Here is a 23,101-nt window from a genome sequence, read left to right as displayed (position 1 = left end):
TTTTTTAATCTTCAGACACGCAATAGAGAATTTTAGCCTACAAGCTCAGTCATTGCTTTATACAGTTTGCATTTCAGTTTTAAAGATAAGAATAAACACATCAGTAATGAAAACAGTCCCTTTTTCTAGATAGCTTTTAATTTTCAAATTTATTTTTATTTTTTATTTTTTATTTCTAGATAGTATTTTTTTTGGAGATCACTAATAAACCTGCAAATGAACTGTAGAAGGAACATATGACACTTACGACTGGACCACTCCCAAATGCTCAAAAATTTTCTGTCATTTAGATATGAACTAAATGCCTCACATGGAAGTTCTTCCTATTCTAAGTTTTCAAGGGATTCACTTACCTACAAAACAAAGCTACCATGCTCCCAAGTAGGAATTCCTTTCTAGAATTCTGGATATACACATAGATTCAAATGTATTACAAACATCCAATATAATAGTGAATTTTTCCATGAGTCCAATTGTCTTCATAGACATGAGACATCTGAATATTACAAAAGCTAATTACATAGCTTTAAATTGAAGATGCTGCAAAAAGGAACTGCTTTCATGCATCTCCTCTATATGATTACTGCTAGGAAGCAGAAGAAGATGCTAGGGAGAGGAAAGCTGTAAAATCATCATTCACATCAAAGAGATTACCATCTTTCCAAGCTTTGCTCAAACCCAAAGATGATGACTCAGTTTCATCCTTTGGTTAATATTAACTGGTCTGTTTTCCAGACAGATGAGAAGGAAAAAGAGAACGGTCAAATGAAACCATTAGATATATAGCTACTGGCTACTGTACATTGATTTAAGTACAGACTCTTCAGAACTCATCTGAACATTAATAAAACACAACATAAATCAGTCTAATCCTGCATCATCTTTCTAATATTTTGCCTTACCAGATGACATTTTTCTCTCTTGAAATGTCTTTTTTTTTTTTTTTTTCTTTTTTCTGCCACTAGTTACATCAGCTACTCTTTGCTTAGGTTTATCAGCCTTAACTTTCACAATATTATGAAAATAACTATTAGAAACCAAAGATATTGAGTTAAAGTGTTATACAAATGACAATTAAATGTATTACAAGTATTACTTTATCTTCTTTTTGCACTATTTTTGATGAGGAATTGTAGTATGCAATCCACATACAGATAAACCACAGTCCCTAATGACTTCAAGTCAGAAATTAATATTACAAATAATAGTTTTGTAACTAATTCACTGTGCTACCTTCAGTATTCCTAACTCCCAACTTTCACGTTAACAGAGCAATAACATTTCATGTTATCTGAGCATTCCAGTGGACAGGGATGGCCAAAATAATTTTACATAATTACTGTAAAAGCAAACATTGAATGTGAAGAAAAAAATATGACTGGTAAAGAGTGCTTTCTCATTACTAGAAATGAATTACGGCCCAATTCCAAACTGCTCATGAAATTTTAATAGCATGTAAGTTTGTTCTTCTGTATAATAGATTTCCCTGGAACTAAGCTACCGGGATCTTAAAATGAACAACCCAGAACAATGACACAAAAGATAGGTAATTTTAAGGGAACTAGAGGGCTATTTTTAAACTCACCTTGGGCTTGTCTTTCCCAATATTTTATTATTTATTTACCTCTAAGTTATGGGTCAAGATTTAAAAAGATTTCTTCATTTTCCATTTAATAATGATATAAATTATGAGAATCTGGAACTAGATCAATTGAGGAAAAACATTCTTATTAATTCCAAGCATGCATTGCTTTACCAAAATAGAAGTGCTTCGTTAAAGTACAATTGCTCTTTATAGAACATATTAGGAAACATAACTCCAAACTCTCCTAATCATATATATTTTTTCCTCATTGAAGAGAATAAAAAACCAAAAACTCAATGTTACACATTCCTAAGCACACTGTTGTCCTAAGATGATTTCTCCTCTTTGCTCTATGGGGCTTAACAGAATAACAGTGAAAAATCATTCTAATATTTAAGTCATAAAAGAACAAATATCATTTAAAAGTCTCTCAGTTTTTTTTCAAGCCAACATACAACTGAACACTTGTAACAGGTCAGACCAAAGAAGCATCTAGCAAAAAATTCTGCCTCAAACTATTTGAGCTCACTGGTTTGTTGTACTAAGATAAAAAGTTCAGAAAAAGGAGTGGCAGGACTCACTACAACATTTTTTCCAGGGCACCATTAAGCAATTCTTCATCAACATAACATGAAATCCACATCTGGGTACATTCTGAAAACACCCATGAGGAGCTGGAACTGTGCCTGCAGAGCACATCCCAAAGTACTCTGAGATGCCAGCTGCAATGTCTACAGAGACAGTCTATACTCGAAAACATCAGGACCTTGACAAGTAAGTTTATTATTTATATTTCAATCCAAATGTTCAAGCAGATAACGGTTTATGGATGCCCTGTCCCTGGAGACACTCAAGGTCAGGCTGGCCAGGGCTCTGTAGCTGCAGGCGTCCCTGTTCATTGCACAGGAGTTGGACTAGATAACCTTTAAAGGTCCCTTCCAAATCAAATGATTCTATGATTCTATTCAATATATCTAGGAAAGAACAGGCATCCCTAAAACAAAGCCATCAGAGACTACAGATAAGCAGACAAAACAAAACAGACACTTTTTTTTTAAGCTTTTGAGATCCCCTATTTTTCCTTTGAAAAAGAAAGTAAAAATTACATGTTTTGCTTCTCCATGCCCTTCTCAGTATCAAATACTTTTTGCATATCCCAGAACATAATTCTTTACAAGTTTAAGTATACACTGACTAAGAAATTCTTTTGGAAGCTGTTCCATATTGTGATCATGCCTGCTGCCATTCTCTCTAGTAAATTCACTTTGGTCCAAAAGGAGTAAATATGACCTTCCCAAATATATGGATGATCATTAAGCTTCTGAATTTATTCCATTATGAACTACATTTAAAAATGAAGCCAGAAGAGCACTCCAGGACCCCAGCAATTCTGAAACCAAGCAACTCCATTCAATTAATCACATCTTTTCCATGCAGTGGGAATGGTGTATTTAACAAAACAAACAAACAAACAAACAAAAAAAAAAAAAAAAAAAAAAAACAAATAAACAACAAAAGCATTCACAACCTTTTTACAATTTTACTCAGTTTACCTGCTTAGAAAATTAATGTTTACAACAGTAATTTGTGTCTGCTGAAGTCTAACACATTCCCTGTTATTTACCAGAGAAAACAGATCTTCAGATTCTTTTGATATAACCTAAATAACGGTAATGTAATATGCTCGATGATTGTTGGCAAACTGCTGGGAAGTTCTCCTATATATATACCTTCTAAACCGCAAACATCCAAGTGATATTTCTATTACTTTATTATGAATATGGATCTCCCTGGGCACACAGTTGTGAATTTGAGGAAAATTGTCAAAGCCATTCATCTTTGTGTTATAAATACAAATTTACCTGTTCATGTCAGCAACTATTCTGAATTAAATCACATATTCAATTACCAGATAAATTAATTAGCTGAGTAAGTAGACGCAATGGAAAGAGTGGAAAGTGGTTAGAAGGAGGAGCAGTATTCAGATGAAGGTGTACACTAATCCTTAGACTGACTGTTTAAAAGTAATATTTGTAGCAGAAAAAGACTGTCTGCCAGCTTGTTTACTGGAAGTTGACAGAGATGAAAGACTACTTTGCTTTGTCAAGAATACAAAACAAAACTAAATTCTATAGACATCATAATCTCATTCTGCTTCCAGGCACTAAACAACAGTGTAGCATCTGAAAGCAAATTAAAGCAACTCTTAGTTTTATCTATCTGAGTTAAAATTTCTTCTCAAGTTTAATAATGAAGATGTAAATATACCACTAACAAAGCAAATGGTCAGATGAAGTAGTTGATATACTTTTCCGTAGAAAAAAAAGATGATGCTTGTATAACTATAATCAGCACTTCTTTCTCCTGTGAAAATGCTGTTTTTTTTTTTATTAGCTCTTCCCTTAAGATAAATATCCTTCTCCCTTTAGGTATTCTATTTTTGAAAAGTTTTGCAATTCAGTGCTTCCTTGGAGTTGATTAAAAGGAATGTGGAATGTGCATTTATAGTGTGTCTAAGATGGGTGCAAAATGCTGATTTTCTAAGAGGCAAGCGATGAACACCATACTTACAGTGTCTTACAGCTTCCTCTGCAGAAGACTCATCTTATAGTTCTTATGAAAACGTTTGGAAATTTTTGACTTAGAAGCTAGCCATCAAGATCCCTAAACATATATATATATTTTTTCCCCCGTTGTCTCAAGAGCTTCTGTTTAAATTTTATTGATAAGTCTTTAAAAAAAGTATTTATCATATTTTTCTCATTTATGGACTTCAGGAAAATATGGCTACTTTCCAAAACAACCCACATCGTGAGGCTGGATGCCAGGGCTACAATAACCATCACACTGAGGACATCTAGGAATTGCTGAGACAGCTATAGCAAGGGAAGGAGAAGTTTGCTCCGACTTTGGATTAGCAATTCACTACATCTCCTGAGAGGCCAAAATGAACATGAAAGATTGGTCATCTATAAATATCACATGTCCTACTTTAATTCTTGTTCTTTGTGGATTTTCAGTACAGTGCAGCCAGCATTCTGAACTGAATAACAATTCCTCATTTAACAGACTTGAATGAGGAAAAATGGTTTTCCTAGGAAAGATATTTGCCGTTGAAAGATTAAAACATACCAAAATGCCTAAACATCTATTTGCACACATTATGAAAATCATGCTGTTCTGTTTAGGCATGGCAAAGGTTCTGCAGCTCCTTAAAATGGATTTTTGAGACCTCAAGTCCAGATACAAAGATTTGTCAGAAGTCAAATCCTGAATAGAAATCTCAAGAAAATACAGATACTTGGATTTCTTTTTTGCCTTACCAGTTCCAGCTGAACTTTCCTTTACAAAAACTGGGAACCATAACCATTTTCTTTTGGACAATATTTCTTGAAGGGTGGGGGAGAAGGATCTAAAAATTCCAAAACAAATACAAGAGAAAACTCTGTATCAACAAAAATTGCTAAGAGAAATGACTGGTTCTGGGGGAAGAGCGAGATAAAATTACATCTCTTGAGATGTTACATCTCATTGAGAACTCCTCAATGTTCTCTAAAAAGGTTTTGAATCCTGTACTGAACACCCAAATACACACACATATATATATATAAATAATAAAACTAAGATCTTCCAAAGGTAGGAAGACCTAAGAAAAGAATATATACAAACATGAAAGAATCATGTTATGATCAGGAGCAAGACTGAAAAGATCTGTCTGAACTAACGCCTAACGCTGAATGAGATGGATGCACAGATGACTGGCGACTCTTCAGCTGCTATCAAAAGAAAAACACTGTTGAACCAACCATATCTGGTACCCTAAAATATAAACCAAATGCAAGTAATAGCTCAAAAGAAAACTTGCAACTACACAATTCCTACTTAGACTTGTATGCTACCATATAATAAGAAAAAGACTGTGCTGGTTTATTTCTAGCTGCCTCTGAGATTCCTGAGACATTAGTATAACAAGAAACAGAATAAATACCATCAGCTGGTAGGTCTAATGCAGGGACTGTTGCAGACACCATAGCTGACAAATAATAAATTAGTTAATTTCTTCCTTGAGAATCAAAGGCAAACAGTCCTGTGATGGCATACAAAACTCAGAGACTGTGATATAAATTGCTATTATTCCTTAATGTTGTCATCAGAATTGCTGTAAGTATGGCATATTAATTTTTTTAAAAATATGTTAACATAAGACAGATACAAATGACTGTTTCCTTACTTTAATAAATCAAAGTTGAATGTGACTTTGTAATTTTGCACTCTTTGCTACTCTGTATGCCTTTAAAAGCAATTTTACTTCGGATATGATAATCTGGTTGTATACTGTTTTAAGTTGTATTCAACTTCTATCCAAATATAGCTTAACATTAACCTTGAGTAAATAAATGGTTAGCTGCTACATGAAAGTATCACTCTTTTTCCTAAGCTTCAGGTACTCCAGAATCTGAATAAAGTGTAGTTTCCATCTCTTTATCAGATAAGTTTGAAATATGTAATCTGAAATCTGCAGTAAAAATTGCATTCTGTTTTAAATCAGTATGTTTTAATATCTCAACTTATAAATGAGATCAAAATACTCCAGAAAAAAATTTCAAGTGTGATCCAAATAATACAACAAAGAATACAGAAAATTTGCTTTGAGATGCATCATTTATCAAGTATTTCATGTTCAGACGTTAATGTTCAACATCAAATGAAGATATTCCTTCTATGATTTTTAGTCTAATTACAGTCTCTAATGCTTTTTATCAATATGTAGTTTGAATATTAACTCAGACCATTTTATTGCTACTTCTTTCTAAGAAAATATGAAAAAAAAAAAGCATACAGTTAAATGCTTGAAAACTTAAATGGAAGGTTTGAATTTGTTCGTTATGGCAATAATTTAGAAATTCCACACTAGAATTTTTTTTTTTTTTTTTTTACAGATTAATATCACTGATAGGTACTATGGGTACTATGTAAGAAAAATGCAATTTGTTAAATTTCAGTGGCAGGGATAAATTTCATTGATCTCTTTCAAACAATCTCATTATCTGTTGACAAATATTGTAGCTTATCACCCTAAATTGTATTAAACAGAGAATATTCTTGCTTTCAATGCATACATTTCAGAATCATTTTAAGAAATATTTCAGGTTGCATACTCCTATAAGGTATACTGGTGGTGGTTGTTTTTTTTTTTTTTGTTTTCTAATTGTAGCTTAATGCAGGTGAAAAACAAAACACACATGTAAATTGTCCCCTAAAAGAGCTTAGTAGGTCACTAGAATGTAAAACCAACATTTTAGCGTATTACCCAGAGAACTAACACTTTTGCTTGTCAAATAAACTTCATCATTTTTCATGATACTACAGAACAATCTCTGGAATTGCCATTCAAAGCAGCCACAGATTGAGACATTGCAACTGCATGTAAAGTAAAACCAACAGGGCAAAGGCTATTCAAACAGGAAAAAAAAATCTATGACTAATTCATTGAAGAAACTCTTTCAGAGGTTTACTTCTAAACAATAAGCCTATAGTGCTACTCCTCCACACCACTCTATCCAATTGAAAGTTTTGCATTTGCAACGCCATGCAACCATCTGTAACTAAGTGTTGGTGAATTGGTCTGAATAAAAAAAATCTTGATTCACCCATCCCTCAAGCTGAAGCCTTTCAGACTCCAATTTTGCAAGAAAGTAATGGTATCTGTCAAAAGCCATTCTTCACTTTAATCTGAAATATGAACTAATTAATCTTTATGACTTGTATTCCTGTTTCATTAATTTAATAGCTCACTCTTAAAGTCTGTCTGTAATTTGCTCTTCTTGTGTTTCATTTACATTTGTTCTTTCCTTTGTTCTCCTACCAAAACCTTGAAACAGCATTTTAAAGCTAAAACTCAGACACAAGGCACACTACTTGAGATTTTGTTGAACAAACATACCAATTATTTCTGAAGTCTTCTCTAATCTAGAAAATATTTGGGTTTCTGGTGTGAACTTTTAAAATAAGTAGGTCAAGCAATCTTCCTACTGGGATTTAGCGAACATACTATTGGATGGCTTCTCTCTTCTCAAAGAGAAGTAAAGTAAGCCATGCAAACAGCAAGATATTCAAGCCACGCATGTTTTAAGAGTTCATCTAAGGAGACAAAGGACTGTGACGCTGACTCATTGTGACTGATTCATGCCCAAAATCTGAAAAAGGAAGGGTGCAGGAAAAATTTACCTTCAAATTGTTTGGGAAAGGGGATACAACAATACTGCATATTAAAAATGAGTCAAGGACAAGTATACACCTATCTGCTCCTGCTGTATGTGAAGTTGTCGGCTGTTAATCAAGTAAATGGCATGCAGCCATTCGTTCCTTACCATGATACTCACTGGTTTCCACTTCTGCCGTTGTTAAGCCAGTATTTTAGTAGTAGAAAATGAGAATTTTTATTTCTTGAAATAGTCAATAATTGTAATAAAAACAGTTTAATGAAGACTAAAACCTACAGATTAATGAAGCACACTCTGCTTTGAAGTTATTATCAAATGCACAGAAAAGCATACAATGCTACTTCTGAGTTTAACCATGGCAAAGAATAATGACATAGATATAGGCAGTTCTAAACTGAATCAGTCAATGTGTTGTTAATATTTCAACATGTTTATTAAGGAACTCTTAAATTAAAGAAAACTTCTCCTTTCCAAGTACAGAGTCACTCATCCATAAACCTCCTCTCTGTTTGACGTCTATAGTTATGATACAAAAGCCTCATGGGACATTATGATCTGAGCTTCAAATATAAAGTTCCAATATTTCCTCATATCCTACAAGTTTCCAGTCTAACTTCATATGGTTTGATTTTCATGCTCAAAGTAGCTGAACATAGTTTTCCTTTCTGCCCTTTCATTTTTTTCACACCCATGCTTCTCTTCTAACCTTTATCTAATATTTCTTTTTGGTTATTCCCATGTTCCCCATGTTCCTTTATTGCCCCCACTTCAAGTAATTCCCTTACATCCAATACATGTATGACTACTGCTGTGCTTCTTAAGGAAGACGGTGCCATAGTGATTCTAAACAATTAATCGCCATCAGGATGCAATAAGTAAAGCATCTGAGATGGTCTTAGCACTGTCAGATTTGGCTGTCCTTCCCTTCCCACTTCCTCTGCTAAAAAGTGACCCATTGCTTTGGTTTAATTAATTAAAAAAAATTGAAATTAACACAATCCAAAAATACACTGAGCTGTGCTATAACTGTATAACAGAACATAGTCTGAGCCACAAAATTAAAATTAATGGAAAAGTACAAGACTCTTGTAAATGTTTCAACCTACCTGAAGATCCAGACAAGTTATTCCAAGTATATTTTTCTGCAGCTTTATACAAATATTAACACAAAAACATGCTTAGAAATTCTGATCATAAGGCTCCAAGAGCTCAGAACACATCTATCACAGCCCTGATCCTGTTAAACTCCAATCCCAAAAATGCATAGCAATCAGATTTTCAAGTGGTTTCAGTGTGATTCAGAATTATCTAGGAATTCACACAATCTGAGCCTGCTTGGGGTCTTTGTATGCAGGAGATGGGAATACTCTTTTGATCACTTAGTTACCATGCACACATGCAAGTACATTTCAGACATCAGTTACATTTTACACATATCAAACCAACTGGCTATGTTTTTAAATACTACCAAAGAAAGAAAAAAAGATTATTTCAAAGAAAGAATTGTTTGCTTAAGATGTTTTATATAAGATCAGTTCTCATATGTGCTCTAGAAATAGAAAATATTTTTAAATGATCATTTTCTGAAGCAAATGAAGTTCGACTTTTTCAGTATTCTGTGTTCGCTAACAGAAGGAATGCTTAAATTATTATATAAAAAGATGAAAGTGGATTATTTTTCATTCCCCACACACAAAAAAAAGAACAACAACAAAAAACCCAACAATAAAAAACCCACAATTTTTATCAATACAGCACATTGCAGAAGTATAAAACTCAATTTTTTTTTTTTTCTTTTTTTTTTGAAACCAAACCTAATTGGCCTATCTAGAATTTTCAGTCAAGGAAATTGAAAGAAATTTGAAAGTAAAAATTTATCACTGTCCTCATAGTTCATGTAAACAACAGTTTCCAAGAAGCTACTATATTGAACATGTACCCAAAGGGTACCCAGTGGGAAAGATCTTTCTCGTGAGGCCCCATCTCAAGTACTGCATCCAGGCTTGGGACACCCAGCACAAGAAAGATACGGAACTCTTGGAGCAGGTCCAGAGGAGGGCCACTAAGATGATCAGAGGGCTGGAGCATGTCTCCTATGAGGAAAAGTTGAGGGAACAGGGATTGTTTAGCTTGGAGAAGAGAAGGCTCCAGGGAGACGTCATTGTGGGCTTCCTTACTTAAAGGGAGTGTACAAACAGGAGGGGGAACGGCAGCTTTACATGAGTGGATAGTGACAGAAAAAGGGGGTAATGGTTTTAAACTAAGACAGGGGAGGTTTAGGTTAGATATTAGGAGGAAGTTTTTCACTCAGAGGGCAGTGAAGCACTGGTTGCCCGAGGAGGTTGTAGTTGCCCCATTCCTGGAGGCATTTAAAGCCAGGCTGGATGTGGCTCTGGGCACTTGGTCTGGTTTTTGGTGACGCTGCACATAGCAGGGGGATTGAAACTAGATGACCGTTGTGGTCCTTTCAAACCCAGGCCATTCTGTGATTCCATGATTGTACAGCCTTTGCTATTTGCTTCTTTCTGAACTCACAAGTTTATCACTACTTCAGTTTCACGAGTGGCTGTGTATGTGGCAGATCATACAGTGTGAAAGACCTTCATACCAAAAAATCCCGCTAGCTTCATATCTACAAGAAATAATTTCTGTATTGTGTAAAATATTTTCAGTAAAGGTACCTTTTGCTTGAATAGATATTTATTGGGCATAATACTCAATCAGGTTTGAGGAACTCTGTTGCAAAAAGAGAAGTTGAAACAGTGGTACAGAACTTTGAAAAAAAAAAGTAACTCAGAATTGTCTTATTTTCCTGAAACGTAGTAAATTACACTTAACAGACTGAAATAAAATGAAATGAGTATCTGAAACTTCTTTTTCCCTATGGTACCAGACAGTCATCATCTTTCAGCACATTACAGCAGGATTCTACACAGAAAAAATACCTTATTTTCTTTAACTAGGTAAGATTTTCTCTGTCAGATTTGCCATAACTTCAAAGACATTTCTCAAAATGATTTGTTTTGTAAAACAAATTGAATACACTGGAAACTCACTTAATCAAAGAAATTTAGTAAAATTTGATGCATTCGCACTGAGAAGAATCTTCTGCTTGAAAAAGATGGATTTAATATTTAAGCCTGACAATCTTTTAACCTACTGCATATATATTCTGTCCTGTATTACCTTCTATTGCCTCTGTGATATGCATTGTTATCTTGCGTCTGTATTTTTTGAATTGCAAAATTAAAAAATAAATGAAAAAATGAATACTCAACCATCCAGACACAAACCTTGTAGGCAGAGTACAGCAGCCATCAGCCGTCAGCCTGACTTGGGTTTCATAGCTATCCAGTGGGCAAACCACTTGCTGAACAGGAGGGCATTCCACTGTGCTGCAGTCCACACTGAACACTAAAGAGGAAGGGGAGAAGAAATTTCTTTTACTCATGCTTTCAAATTTTTGGTAAATTAATTCACCTTAAGCAATCAGTTATGCATCAGTCTTCAAATTTAAATCAGACAATGTATCTATTGACTGCATGCTTGGTGGGTAATATTGGAAAAAAGGTTTTCATCCTCTTTAATATTCACTTTAATATTATGGACTCAGTTATCAACTAGTATCACTTAATAAGAAAATGATAAAAGTTGTACAGGCAATCTCAAGTAATCATTAAATTAGTGAATGACGTTCATTACTAGAAATATACTTGATTATTAAGAATGTATTTTTTCCCACAGTTTTAGAAGAAATTAAAAATAATATTGTTTCATTTCTTTCCCCGTTAAAACCTTCTTAAAGAGTAAAATTGATTTATTATAGGAAATAGATAAATAAAAAAAATACACTGGATTTGTGTCTGCGCATGCACACTTCATATTTAAGGCTTACTGTTGTGCTATTTAGTTATATATATACAGTGAAACAGAAATGCAGATTGTTAGATCTATCTACACTGACAAGATGAAGAATTTCTCAGAATAAAGAAAAACGTCATGCTACGTCAAAGTACTGGTCTGTCTAACCAGTTATCTCCAATGGTGGTAAAGAGAGATATTAGTTAGGGACATCATTTATGGCATTCCTTCCTCTTCCACGAGCCTCCAAATTATTCAGATGTTCTCCTCAAACTCTCATACACAACTACGTACCTGTTGTGCATCAACTCGTCCAATTCTTTTTTTCTGAAAATAGTTGCTCCATAATCTCCTGTGGTAGCAAGATCCCACCATTCACTATTATTTTACACAGACCTTGCTAGTACCAGAATTCTTTCTAATTCTTGTTAGGATTAGTAGGATTTGGTGAACAATGAATCTACTTATCCATCACTCTCAGAATCCACACTCATATGCCATCTCAACATTCTCTCCAGGCTAGGAGATATCTGTTATTACATTATTAAGCTAATCATGGAACGGTTGAGGATGGAAAGCACCTCTGAAGTTCAGCTGGTTTAACCACTCTGCTCTAACATGGTCACCTAGACCAGGCTGCTCGGGACCATTCCTACGCATTGATGAGACTACCACTGAGTTCTCTCCTCTGTAGGCTAAGCATTCCCAGCTCTGTCAGTCTTTCCTCACATGACAGAGGTCAAGAGAGGTAAGAGATTAGAAGCAGGAAAAAAAAAAAACGTACCTGCTAATTTCAGGTTTAAATTGGTTTGTCAAAATTCAAAAAGTATTTAGCTTAACTTTCCAGCATGCTGAAAATAATGTAAGGTAGCAGAACAATCTATAATCTTTATATACTTCTATATATCTTTATATTCTTTATTACTTAAAAAGTTTTCCCCAGATTAGCTGCATTATCATTCTGAAAAATGAGACACTAACCATTTACCACTAAAATAGTAGTTTTGTTTTCAGGTCTTACGTTGGCTCCAGCAACTATCTAAAGTGTACATTTCATGAATAAGTTTAGGGCTAGAAAGCTAATAGAATTATAAATCCTATTCAAATAAAATTGCCTTTACTAGAAACATTAAGCTTTAGACATCCAGTTTGATTAATACATCACTGTAAGATCTCAAACGTTGAAATTTCCTATTACTGAAGTTGCACTCAATGTTTATGAATCTTCAATTCATGCACTGAATTTGTAACTCTTATTAGTTACTTCTTTTTCCTGTAAGAATGCAGCAGAAACCCTATCATGACTGCAAACCATGCCTCACCTCTAGCACTGCACAACCACCTCTGTAAATTACAAAACCTGGGTTCTCCAATCATAAAACTATAAATATTAGGAGAAAATAACTTTCGAGTAAAATATATTAACACAATTACATGAAGTTCTACCTTTACATACTGTACTAGCTTCTCTAAGAATGTCATACATAGTACAGAGATGAGATCCAAATAACTGCCTGCATGTCTAAAGGCTGAAAAACAAGACAGTATTTCACAGAATCACAGAATGGCCAGGGTTGGAAGGGACCTCAAGGATCGTGAATCTCCAACCCCTCTGCCACATGCGGGGCCACCAGCCTCCCCACTTAATACTAGACCAGGCGCCATCCAACCTGGCCTTGAACACTCCAGGGACAGGGCATCCAAAACCTCTCTGGGCAGCTGTTCCATCACTCTCTCTGTAAAGAATTTCCCCCGACATCCAACCTAAATCTCCCCTCCCTACACTTAAAACCATTTCCCCTTGTCCTGCAGTTATCAACCCTTTCAAACACTTGATTCCTCTCCTCTTTGTAGGCTCCCTTTAGGTACTGAAAGGTGCAATGAGGTCGCCCCACAGCCTCCTTTTCTCCAGGCTGAACAAACCCAGCTCCCTCAGCCTGTCCTCATAGGGAAGGTGCTCCAGTCCTCTGATCATCTTCGTGGCTCTCCTCTGGACCCTCTCCACCAGCTCCCTGTCTTTTTTGTACTGGGGGCTCCAGACCTGGACACAGTACTCCAGATAGGGCCTCGCAATAGCAGAGTAGAGGAGGACAACCACTTCCCCGTCCCTGCTGGCCACCCCTCTTTTGATGGAGCCCATATTTGCACCAACGGTGCAACACTGGCTCAGCACAGGGGAGATTTTGGGGTTTTTGACAGTTTTTTGGTTTGGTTTTCCCAGAAGTAAAAGTTTCCTGAAGTTCTTTTCTAAGAGTACAAAGTCAACTTCTACAACAGTCAAGAAGCATCACACAACACCCTTTGCTTTCAGATCAGGATGCACTTAAACTCCTCCCTCATTAATAACATAATACAACCTAACTACATTTGGTAACGTTAATTACATTTTCTTTCAAAAGAAGGAGGAAAAACAAAAACCACAAAACCCCTTCACACCTCCTTCATTTCCTACACTTTTCTTGAAAAAAAACAGGATCCTGAAATACACTCATACATTATGTTTATAATTTAATTTGTTTCCGGCTCTCTTTGACAATCCATCATCCCTCTTACACTTCTTCACACCTATCATGGAATATATACATTATAATATAATATAGAATATGCTAAACGTAACAGAAAAGATAACATTCCCAGACTTCTAGACCAGCTCTCTCACTGACTTAATGACTTCATTAACTTTACTGTCACATATACTTCCCAATACAGCCCTGTTGCTTTTACTTATTTTTAATGAGTAGTGCTAATTGCTTTCTTCCTTACCATCATTGCCAACTTATCAGCCATTTCTCCAGCTCTGTTAGAAAAGTATCTGAGACTTTTCCAATTGATTTTCGTAAGTCTTTTTCCAAATTCACCTTCTAAGTTCTTTCAAAATCACGTTCTAAGAAAGCATCTAAAAAAACCCAATTGAGCAACAACCGTGTACTATTTCTGAAAGCAATAAAGAATGAAGTTATGTAACTACACTTTCTACTATCTATAAATCTTGATTTTTCTGACCTTTCTCCTTCGTGCAAGCCTGTAAAAATTCCAGACACAATTTTCAATGCTGAAGCTGTAGCAGGGTGGAGCACAACTTAGATCCCTATGCATCATCTAACACTACTTATTAAAATTTACTGCTGACTTTCCGTCAAGCCTTGACTACTCAGAATGTTAAATTCTCTGAAGAAAGATGCCAACTGGTAACATCTGATTTACAATTGCAAGTGTTAAATGAAGATTAGGTACCAGGAAAAAAAAAAAGGTCGTTTCAGTTGTACTAATTCCCATGCCATGAATTGATGCTAGAGATGATAAGTAATCATTGGTTTCTTCAAAACCTTGATTTGTTCAGCCCAGATCAGAGGAGCTGAGGAGAGGCTTGATGGTGGCTGCAGCTCCTCACAGGGAGTGGAGGGGCAGCACTGAGCTCCGCTCTGTGTGACAGCGACGGGCCCGAGGGAACGGCATGGAGCTGCGTCAGGGAAAGGGAACGTGGGGGTTAGGGAAAGTAGGTTGCTTATGACACCAGATCAGTGTCATCTCAGAAATGAGCATAGGAAGAATATCAAAACAAAAAAAGACTTGCAGGCAATAAGTAACATAGCTGTTACTGTTGCCAGTGCAACATTTGGTAAGAATATCTATGTTAAGTTAATCTGGAGGTTAGTAAACAGGTATTACCAAGATACTACTTCATTTTAATTATATACTAATGCCTCTGATCATTGTGATCATTGTGTTGCAGAAAAACTGGCACATTTTGAAACGAAAATTTTCATTTTTATACAAGCATTTAATGTTAAGGCAACACTTCCTATTTTCCTTTCAGTAACTCAATTACCATAGTATATTTACAAGTGTAACTTTCAGCAGAAGATTCCAAATTCAAATGTCACTGTAAATTGAAAAGCAAAGTCATATTTTTTAAGGAACAGAAGCAAACACAGTTCATGCTTCAATTCCATGAACCCTTTAGATTGACATAAAAGAGCACTGTTACCATAGGAAGCACACCTTCTAGCTTCTGGCAGGCTCTGTCCACCAGAACCTCCTGACTGGTTGAGAACCTCTAAGGAGGCTGGTTACTGAAACACAATAGTGAAGGAAGAGCAAACACCCTGACAGCAAAAGTTACAGAACTTCAATTTTAAGTCTGTAGAAAAATGTGCAGAAATTTTCTCCTTTCCACATGTAAACTTCACAGACTTGCTAACACTATTCAACAGAATAGATAATATCAGTTCCATAAGAAACTCTGCATGAACAGTTAACCACGTGTGTTACTACACATTTGGTAGTATATATATATATATATATATATATATATATATATATATATATATACACATATATATATATACACACACATATATATATATAGTACATATACATATATTATATATATATATACACACACAGAGAATAAATGGTACAAAATAGTATAGGAAAAGATGGAACAGACAAGATGACCTCTAGTGGTCTCCTCCAACCAAAATTATTCTAGAATTCTATGATTATGAATACAAAACTTTAATAAACAAGATATTCCAGTGCTTATTCTCACATATAAAAAAAATGAAAACTTACTTGAAACCATAGTGATTAACATGACACAAAAGTTTAGATAACATAAACCATGTCATTTTGTTCTGACTTGCAAATTTGAAAAAAATAAAAAAATGAGGAAATATTAAAAAAGGATTTCAGTATTCAGATTTTCTTCACATACCAGGAACAAATTATGTTGCCTGTGAAAGCACATTCCTTGTTTACGATCCTTGAAAACAAGGCTCCTCTGAAAACCAAGCAATGGTTCAGATTTGCAAAGATTTGCCACTAAAAAAAAACAAACTCAAAAAGTCTTCTGTGGTAAGGAATTTGTAGTCTACTAACACTTGCCAACATTATTCCTTCCTTTGTTTTTGGTCTTGTGTTGACTTCCTTTTTTTTCCACAGTCTTCCCACTACTCCAAACAGAACAAACATCTACATCAAGGTTTGAAAAAAAAGAAAAAAAAGAAAAACAAAAACACATACACACAAAGAAAAATGCAAGTAGTACAGCTGCTGAAGTCTAACTTGACAAAAATTGGGCTATGTAGTTACTAAGAAACTCACCTGTAACAGTACTCCTTTTTTTTCCTAAAACCAAGGCACTGTGAGCAAGTTGTCAGTAGCTTGATCATTTTATCTTTCATTAACCATTTTTCATTAACCATTTTTGCCTGGACACAAAAGAGTGCTCACTTCACTGAGCCTCTCACCAACACTTTAGTTCCTGTTGTCTTCAAACCTGCTGGCCTCCCTCCCTATCCCCCCCCCAGCTTCACTTTTCCATATATCCAAGCTGATGCAGACTCCTACTACCATTCTCTTTCACTTCTCCTTGATCCCTCAAGGATTGTTGCATTTTCTAGACTCTTACCATACATCATATAAGTTACTCAACTCTGGGAGATAATGAAAATATTTTCTTTGATAACTAAGGTCTCAGACTCTCTGCTCTCTGTTAGCTCCTCAATTCCTAACCAACATTGCAAAGCTCTATTCTTGCCTTAAATTCTCTTAGTCTCCTTCTGAAATGTCTTCAAAGCTCCCCTATCCTCCTAAATGCATCTCTCTCCAATAAGAAATGAAGAACACTTCAAAAAAAAAAAAAAAAAAACACAACAATATATAGCCACATAAACCCATAACATAAATGAATTACCACATAATCCAACAATTGTAGTTTCTGTAGTCATCCTACAGAAAGATCTTGGGTTCACAGCATTTCACAAACTAAATAAATCTCAAGAGTTCACTCTTAATCCGCATTCTGCATGAAATGCCAGAAGTAGTTATTTCACAATTGCACACTAAATACCATTGTATTTAATGCTGACAAAGGCTCATCCAAAATAGTACTCTGCCTTTGAACATTGCATTTTAAGGAAATGTGGATAAACTCAGGAAAACTTAGAGAGGAACAACACAGCACTAATTACAAGGAAACTATACCTTCATAAATGTCTGCTTGCTAATCCTAGATGAAAGAAAGTTGAGGTTGACAAAATGTTCTAGAGCATGTATTATTATAAGCTTTGTTTTCTACCTGTTCAAGACAGAGAATTTACTTAAATTTCTACATAGGAAGATTTGCACTGGACATTAGGAAAAACACAACAGAGGCATGGGAGACAAAGAGTACACAGCATTTTGTGGAGTATTTGAGAAAATGCATAACTTAGCATACTCAAACCTCTTTACATACGATATTTTGGATGTTACTATTTTATATGCATGCTTTCATTCCTTTATTTTTATTACTTATCTTAAACAAAGTCTGGATATAAACAAATCACAAGAAAAGGGTTGTTTGTGCTCCCATGCGATGGAAAATTGATAGACACTGCAAATGCTACAAAGCCTTTGATTATGTTCTTTTGCAGACCTCTTGCTCCATATTTTTAAGGGTCATCAACTTGTAACCTACATAAACTTTAAGCACTGAATTAAGATTTGTTTTATGCATAAAATATTCACATGGTGAAAAAATACCTTTGTAGAATAAAATTGTAACAAAATATGTCACTCTCACTTATATTGTATGTTGAAACACAGTATTCTCACTAAAAATTGCTTTTCCCTAGTTTCTCAGTTTAAATAAAATGTTTTAAGAGAAAGATAAAGAAAATTTTATTATTATTATTTTTTAAGAGGATGTTGGCCATCATCATAAATCATATATCATCTAAATTTGGAAGATAATTCAGATACTACATAGGTTTCATCAGATTCAATTATATAAATAGTACTTGTTAGATAGATTAAATTGAAAATTGGAAAAAAAAAAAAAAAGAAAAAAAAAAAAGGTGTCCATTTTTACCTGGTTTACATTCATAGAGATCACAGCATTCCCCTGGCTTTCCTGATGCCTTAGAAACCAATATATTCAAATAGCCAGGCTGGCAAACCTTCCTCAAGCAGCCTGCAGGATTACACACACAACGGCTTGGGAGTGGACAGCATTCCCCGGGAGGAGCATAACCTTCAATCAAGATGGAATCTTCTGGACAGCGAGGAGAAAACTGGACCTCACAGCGGGCCTTGGAGCAATCAGGTTTCTCTTCTGAAAAGGAGAGAAAAATCAGCATGCCATATATGTCAGTAAACACTACTCTGAAGATGTAAAGACGAGCTCAGATAAAGCTCCCTCTATTCTCACTCCCCCAAGACAGTAGAAAGAAAGACAACCGCTGCTTCTAAATTGATGAGCAAAAATAATAGAATATGCTTAAGAATATCTTGGTATTTGCAAGATGGCAAATATGTTATAAAATATCATTCCAATATATATATAATTCATGCCATCTGTGTGATTGCTGAACTCATTCCTCAGAAACAACAGTGAAACCACACATTTGGCCATGACATTAGGAACCAACTTGTCAAACAATGCACAGCCCCAGTGCTCATATCTACACCTTTAGTACTCATAAGACTGTGCATTATGAGTAATTGGTGTTAGTTGATCTAAAGTGAGATTCCACACACTCCAAAAGCTGTCTCAAAAAGTAGATTTTCCCTGTATATGTTCTCAGTGCTTATATTCAAAGTGTTATTCCCATGACTTCAGAGGCTTGAAAATCAGAAGAGAAAAAGTTTGACTACCAAGGAAAAATGAGGCACTGGCTGCTGACACACAACAATAAAAGAAGGGATATTGAAGAACAAGTTCAACACATTGGTTGTAAATACTGACAAACTGGACAACACCAACATAAACAAAGCAACAATGAAGACAGAGGGTTCTTGGAAAAGTAGGTAAGTCTTCCAAAACTTGAAGTCAAGATTCTTCATAATCAAAACCAAAATCTCAGTTCCAACAGAAAAATTGTGTTGTGCCCTCCAATTTCCTAAGCTACACCAGGAAAAAACAGATCACTCCCGTGACTGATTTACTCCGTAATTCACAGTAAAAAAAACTTTCTCATATCCAAGAGGATCCCACTTTGCTTAGCACACCTGAGTACTGCTAGTAGTAAGTGAATAACACACACTCAAAAAGACAGCATTTTTAGCTCGAGATAGTGACAATCAATACAAAATAAGAACTTAAATGTGACACTAGATAGTGCCATAATTCTTTTCTTAAAAAATAAAAAAAATAAAAAAATTCCACATTATTTCCATCTATCTTAACAAGTAGCCTCCTCTAGGGACAACTTTTAGTTAACTGCATATACATAAGTTTGCATAGGTAGATAGATAGATAGATAGATAGATAGATAGATATAGAGGTAGATAATATATATTTCTAATCATAGAATCACAGAACAGTTTGGGTTGGAAGGGACCTTAAAGCCAACCCAGTCCCTACCTCCTGCCTTAGGGGAAACCAACTCAGGCTGCCCAGGGCCCCATCCAACCCAGCCTTGAGGGACTGGGCACCCAAAGCTTCTCTGAGTAGCCTGTGCCTGTGTCTCACCACTTTATGAGTAAAGAATTTCTTCCTAACATCTAACCTAAATCTCCCCTCTTTTAGTTTAAAACCATTCCTCAATACAGTATGTATATACATGATTCATATACATAAACATAATTTATGTACATATAATTTATATTAAATTTGTATATCTATGAAACACACACATACACACACATACATATATAAAGAGTTTGGATGAAAAACATATATGCATATGTACTGATATGTACTTATATATCTCCAGACTCTTTGTTTTTGACCAACTTAAGACAGTATTGAAAAATGCAAGATTTGTCAAACAATTGGGAATTAGAACTCTAGATGCATTTATTCTGAGCACCAATGCAAAGCCTACTGTTGAAGTTGCTAAGTTCATCTAGGAAAAATGTGGAGAAAAAAAAGGATATTTCAATACTAGGCATGTGAGAAGTTCTGCTGGCAGTGGAAAGAAGAGAAAAATGTAAAAACACAAAAAAAAGAACTATGATAGGTATATACGAAATGTTCACTGCTTCACAGTCATTATTAAGTTCAGAAGTATTTTTCCTGTTATTGTTCTTCATGTAGATAACTATAACACAATACGATGGGACTCTTCAAACTGCTACTATTCACTATGACTTGAACGATTTTTAAGAGGAAATGGATTAAAAACTAACAACCATCTTTCAAATACCTGTTTGTGTTTTAATACCATGTAACTTAGAAATCAATTTAAGATTCTGTTTTTAATCTAGTGTCACTTTTGTTCATCATTCCCCTCCACCCCCCAAAAAAACAACCCCAAATCCCTTCCTACTGATACTCATAAATATCCTGCCTCCAAATCATATTCTCAACTTAAGCGCATGGTAAAAGATTACCACTCCAGTATACAAACGAAACAGTAAAAGGAATATCAAGTAGAATCACCCATTCCGTATTAGGCAATGGACAATTTTCACTGAGGTTCTCCAACTCCAGGCACATTTAAGTCTAGGGTAACAAGAGCCCCTTTCTGCAGACCAGGGCGTGACTCAGTCATTCATTTGAATGTGTTTTATGTTTCTAGGAAGGAGCAAGCAACCAAGACAATATTCAGTTGGCAATACTTAAATTATTCTCTTGTAGAATCTCTACTTCAAACTTCCGCAAAGAATCTTACCTAAAATGTGAAACCACACAGTTCACACATTAGCATTTCTGCATTTTAGTCAAAACTTTGTAATGAACTAGCACCTCACTTGTGTTGTGTTGTCTGACCCTGGCACTCATGGCATTATTAAAAGGTCAGAGCTCTGTTTTTTGCTGCATTTCAGAAAAAGCTTTTGAGGGATCCTCATTTTAATATAAAGCTATAATAGAAAGCATTACTCTCATTGAAATCACTTGAAATCAATTGAAATCATTGAAAAAAGGTTCAAGATTTCCTTTTTGTTATCTCAGAAACTCACAAACTTGCAAATACATGCAGCTTTATTTACTGGGAATAAGTTTTCTGTGTGATATGTATTTCTAAAACCAATTGTCCTTAATTAACTTACTAGCTTAACTTTTCATTGATTGATCTAAGGTGGTGTCAAAGTAATATTTGTCTTCTATTTTGTGAACAAATTAAAATACAGCCACAAATGTCACTGCCTTAACAGGATTCCTAATTTAATCTCATTACATATGGATGCTTAAGATTTCATCAAACAAGAGGAATTGCTTGTTTAAAAATTATTCTCCTTTACTAACAAACACTTCCAGCTCTTACAAAGGAAGTATATAAGAAACTGTTTGTCAGAGCAGAAAAAAAAAAAAGAAAAAGAAATTACCTCAAAAAGTTGAAAATGTCATTTCACAGAAAACAACTGTGAAGTACTTCACCAGAAACATTATCCCTTTTCTAGACCATAGGAACTACTGAAAAGTGGCTTCTTATCAGCCCACAACAGAAACCTTCTCTGTGAAACACAGCAAAGCACTGGTCTATCTCTGAGAAGTTGTCCATTACACAAGTCAGGATCTTCCTGACCAACATCTTCAAAGTCAAACAAGGTATCAGTTTTAAGGCTCTATTTTCTTACTGATTTAACCAGTTTTTGTAATAAATAGAATGTATGTAACTGTTACAAATCTTCCCATCCCTTTCTGTGCTCATGCACAGGAGAATTTCATTTTTTGAAGTAGTCAGTTGAACCTAAATGTTCTGATTTTCAATAAAAGGGACAATTACATATATGACTATGAAAAAAATCAGCAGACATGCATCATATTCTTCTAATTGATAATGTAGGCTCTCTCACAAGATCTATTTCATATAACCATAATTACATTTAGAAAGAAAACTTAATGCAGATGTCTCATTTATAATTTAGAGTTTATACTTGAGACACTCTAACACTAATTAAAATAAATTCTTATAAAACATTGTTCAACCTCCACCCCCGAAGCAACTGATAGGTATCCTTTAATAAGATGACTGCTTTAATAAGAGCTCATAGAACTCGCAAATTGATTTAATGAAATGAAGTTCTATATGCTGTTTGCTCTTCACAGAATTGAACAGTTAATGGAAAAAGCACACACAGCTTAATTACATTTCAGTCTCTCCTTTAAAAAAAAAAAAAAAAGGAAAGCATTAAAAAGAAGAGCAATTAGTTACTTGTCAAGGATGCATCCATCAAACTTCTCATAAATTATATCGGAACAGATAACCTACAACCCAATTAAAAAAAAAAAAAATCCATTCTCTGAGAATGTTGCTTTACATTCAAGAAAATAGCACTTCTACACAAAGAAAAGACAATATCAGCTTGCTGATGAGCCCTCTCTGTGGGATACGTTCTCTTTATAGTCTTTCATCAAACACCACTGGAGCTAGAAGCATTCTGTAACACCGCAATCTCGCCAGTCTGAGCCAACAAAGAATCTCTACAGAGATAAAGGAAGAGTCTAGATCAATCAAGCTCAAAGTTACACAAACTATCTATTCAGAGGCAGCCAATC

At 34.9% G+C, this 23,101-nt stretch overlaps 1 protein-coding gene across 1 annotated transcript in view; it reads right to left on the bottom strand.

Moving 5' to 3' along the window:
- The window catches only part of CRIM1 (cysteine rich transmembrane BMP regulator 1), a 164,604-nt gene that overhangs the window by 63,770 nt on the left and 77,733 nt on the right, over positions 1-23,101 (bottom strand). The window contains exons 3-4 of the mRNA XM_042883649.1: positions 18,527-18,769; positions 11,103-11,223 (exon numbers count right to left, since the gene is read on the bottom strand). Coding sequence (XP_042739583.1) covers positions 11,103-11,223; positions 18,527-18,769 — 364 coding nt within the window. The remainder of the gene's footprint in view (positions 1-11,102; positions 11,224-18,526; positions 18,770-23,101) is intronic.

This window comes from Lagopus leucura, unplaced genomic scaffold (genome assembly GCF_019238085.1).
Source record: "Lagopus leucura isolate 7727_CA_CO unplaced genomic scaffold, USGS_WTPT01 Super-Scaffold_73, whole genome shotgun sequence".
NCBI lineage: Eukaryota > Metazoa > Chordata > Aves > Galliformes > Phasianidae > Lagopus > Lagopus leucura.
Note: the sequence above shows the minus strand (reverse complement) of the source record. Positions and strands in the feature narration are given on the sequence as shown.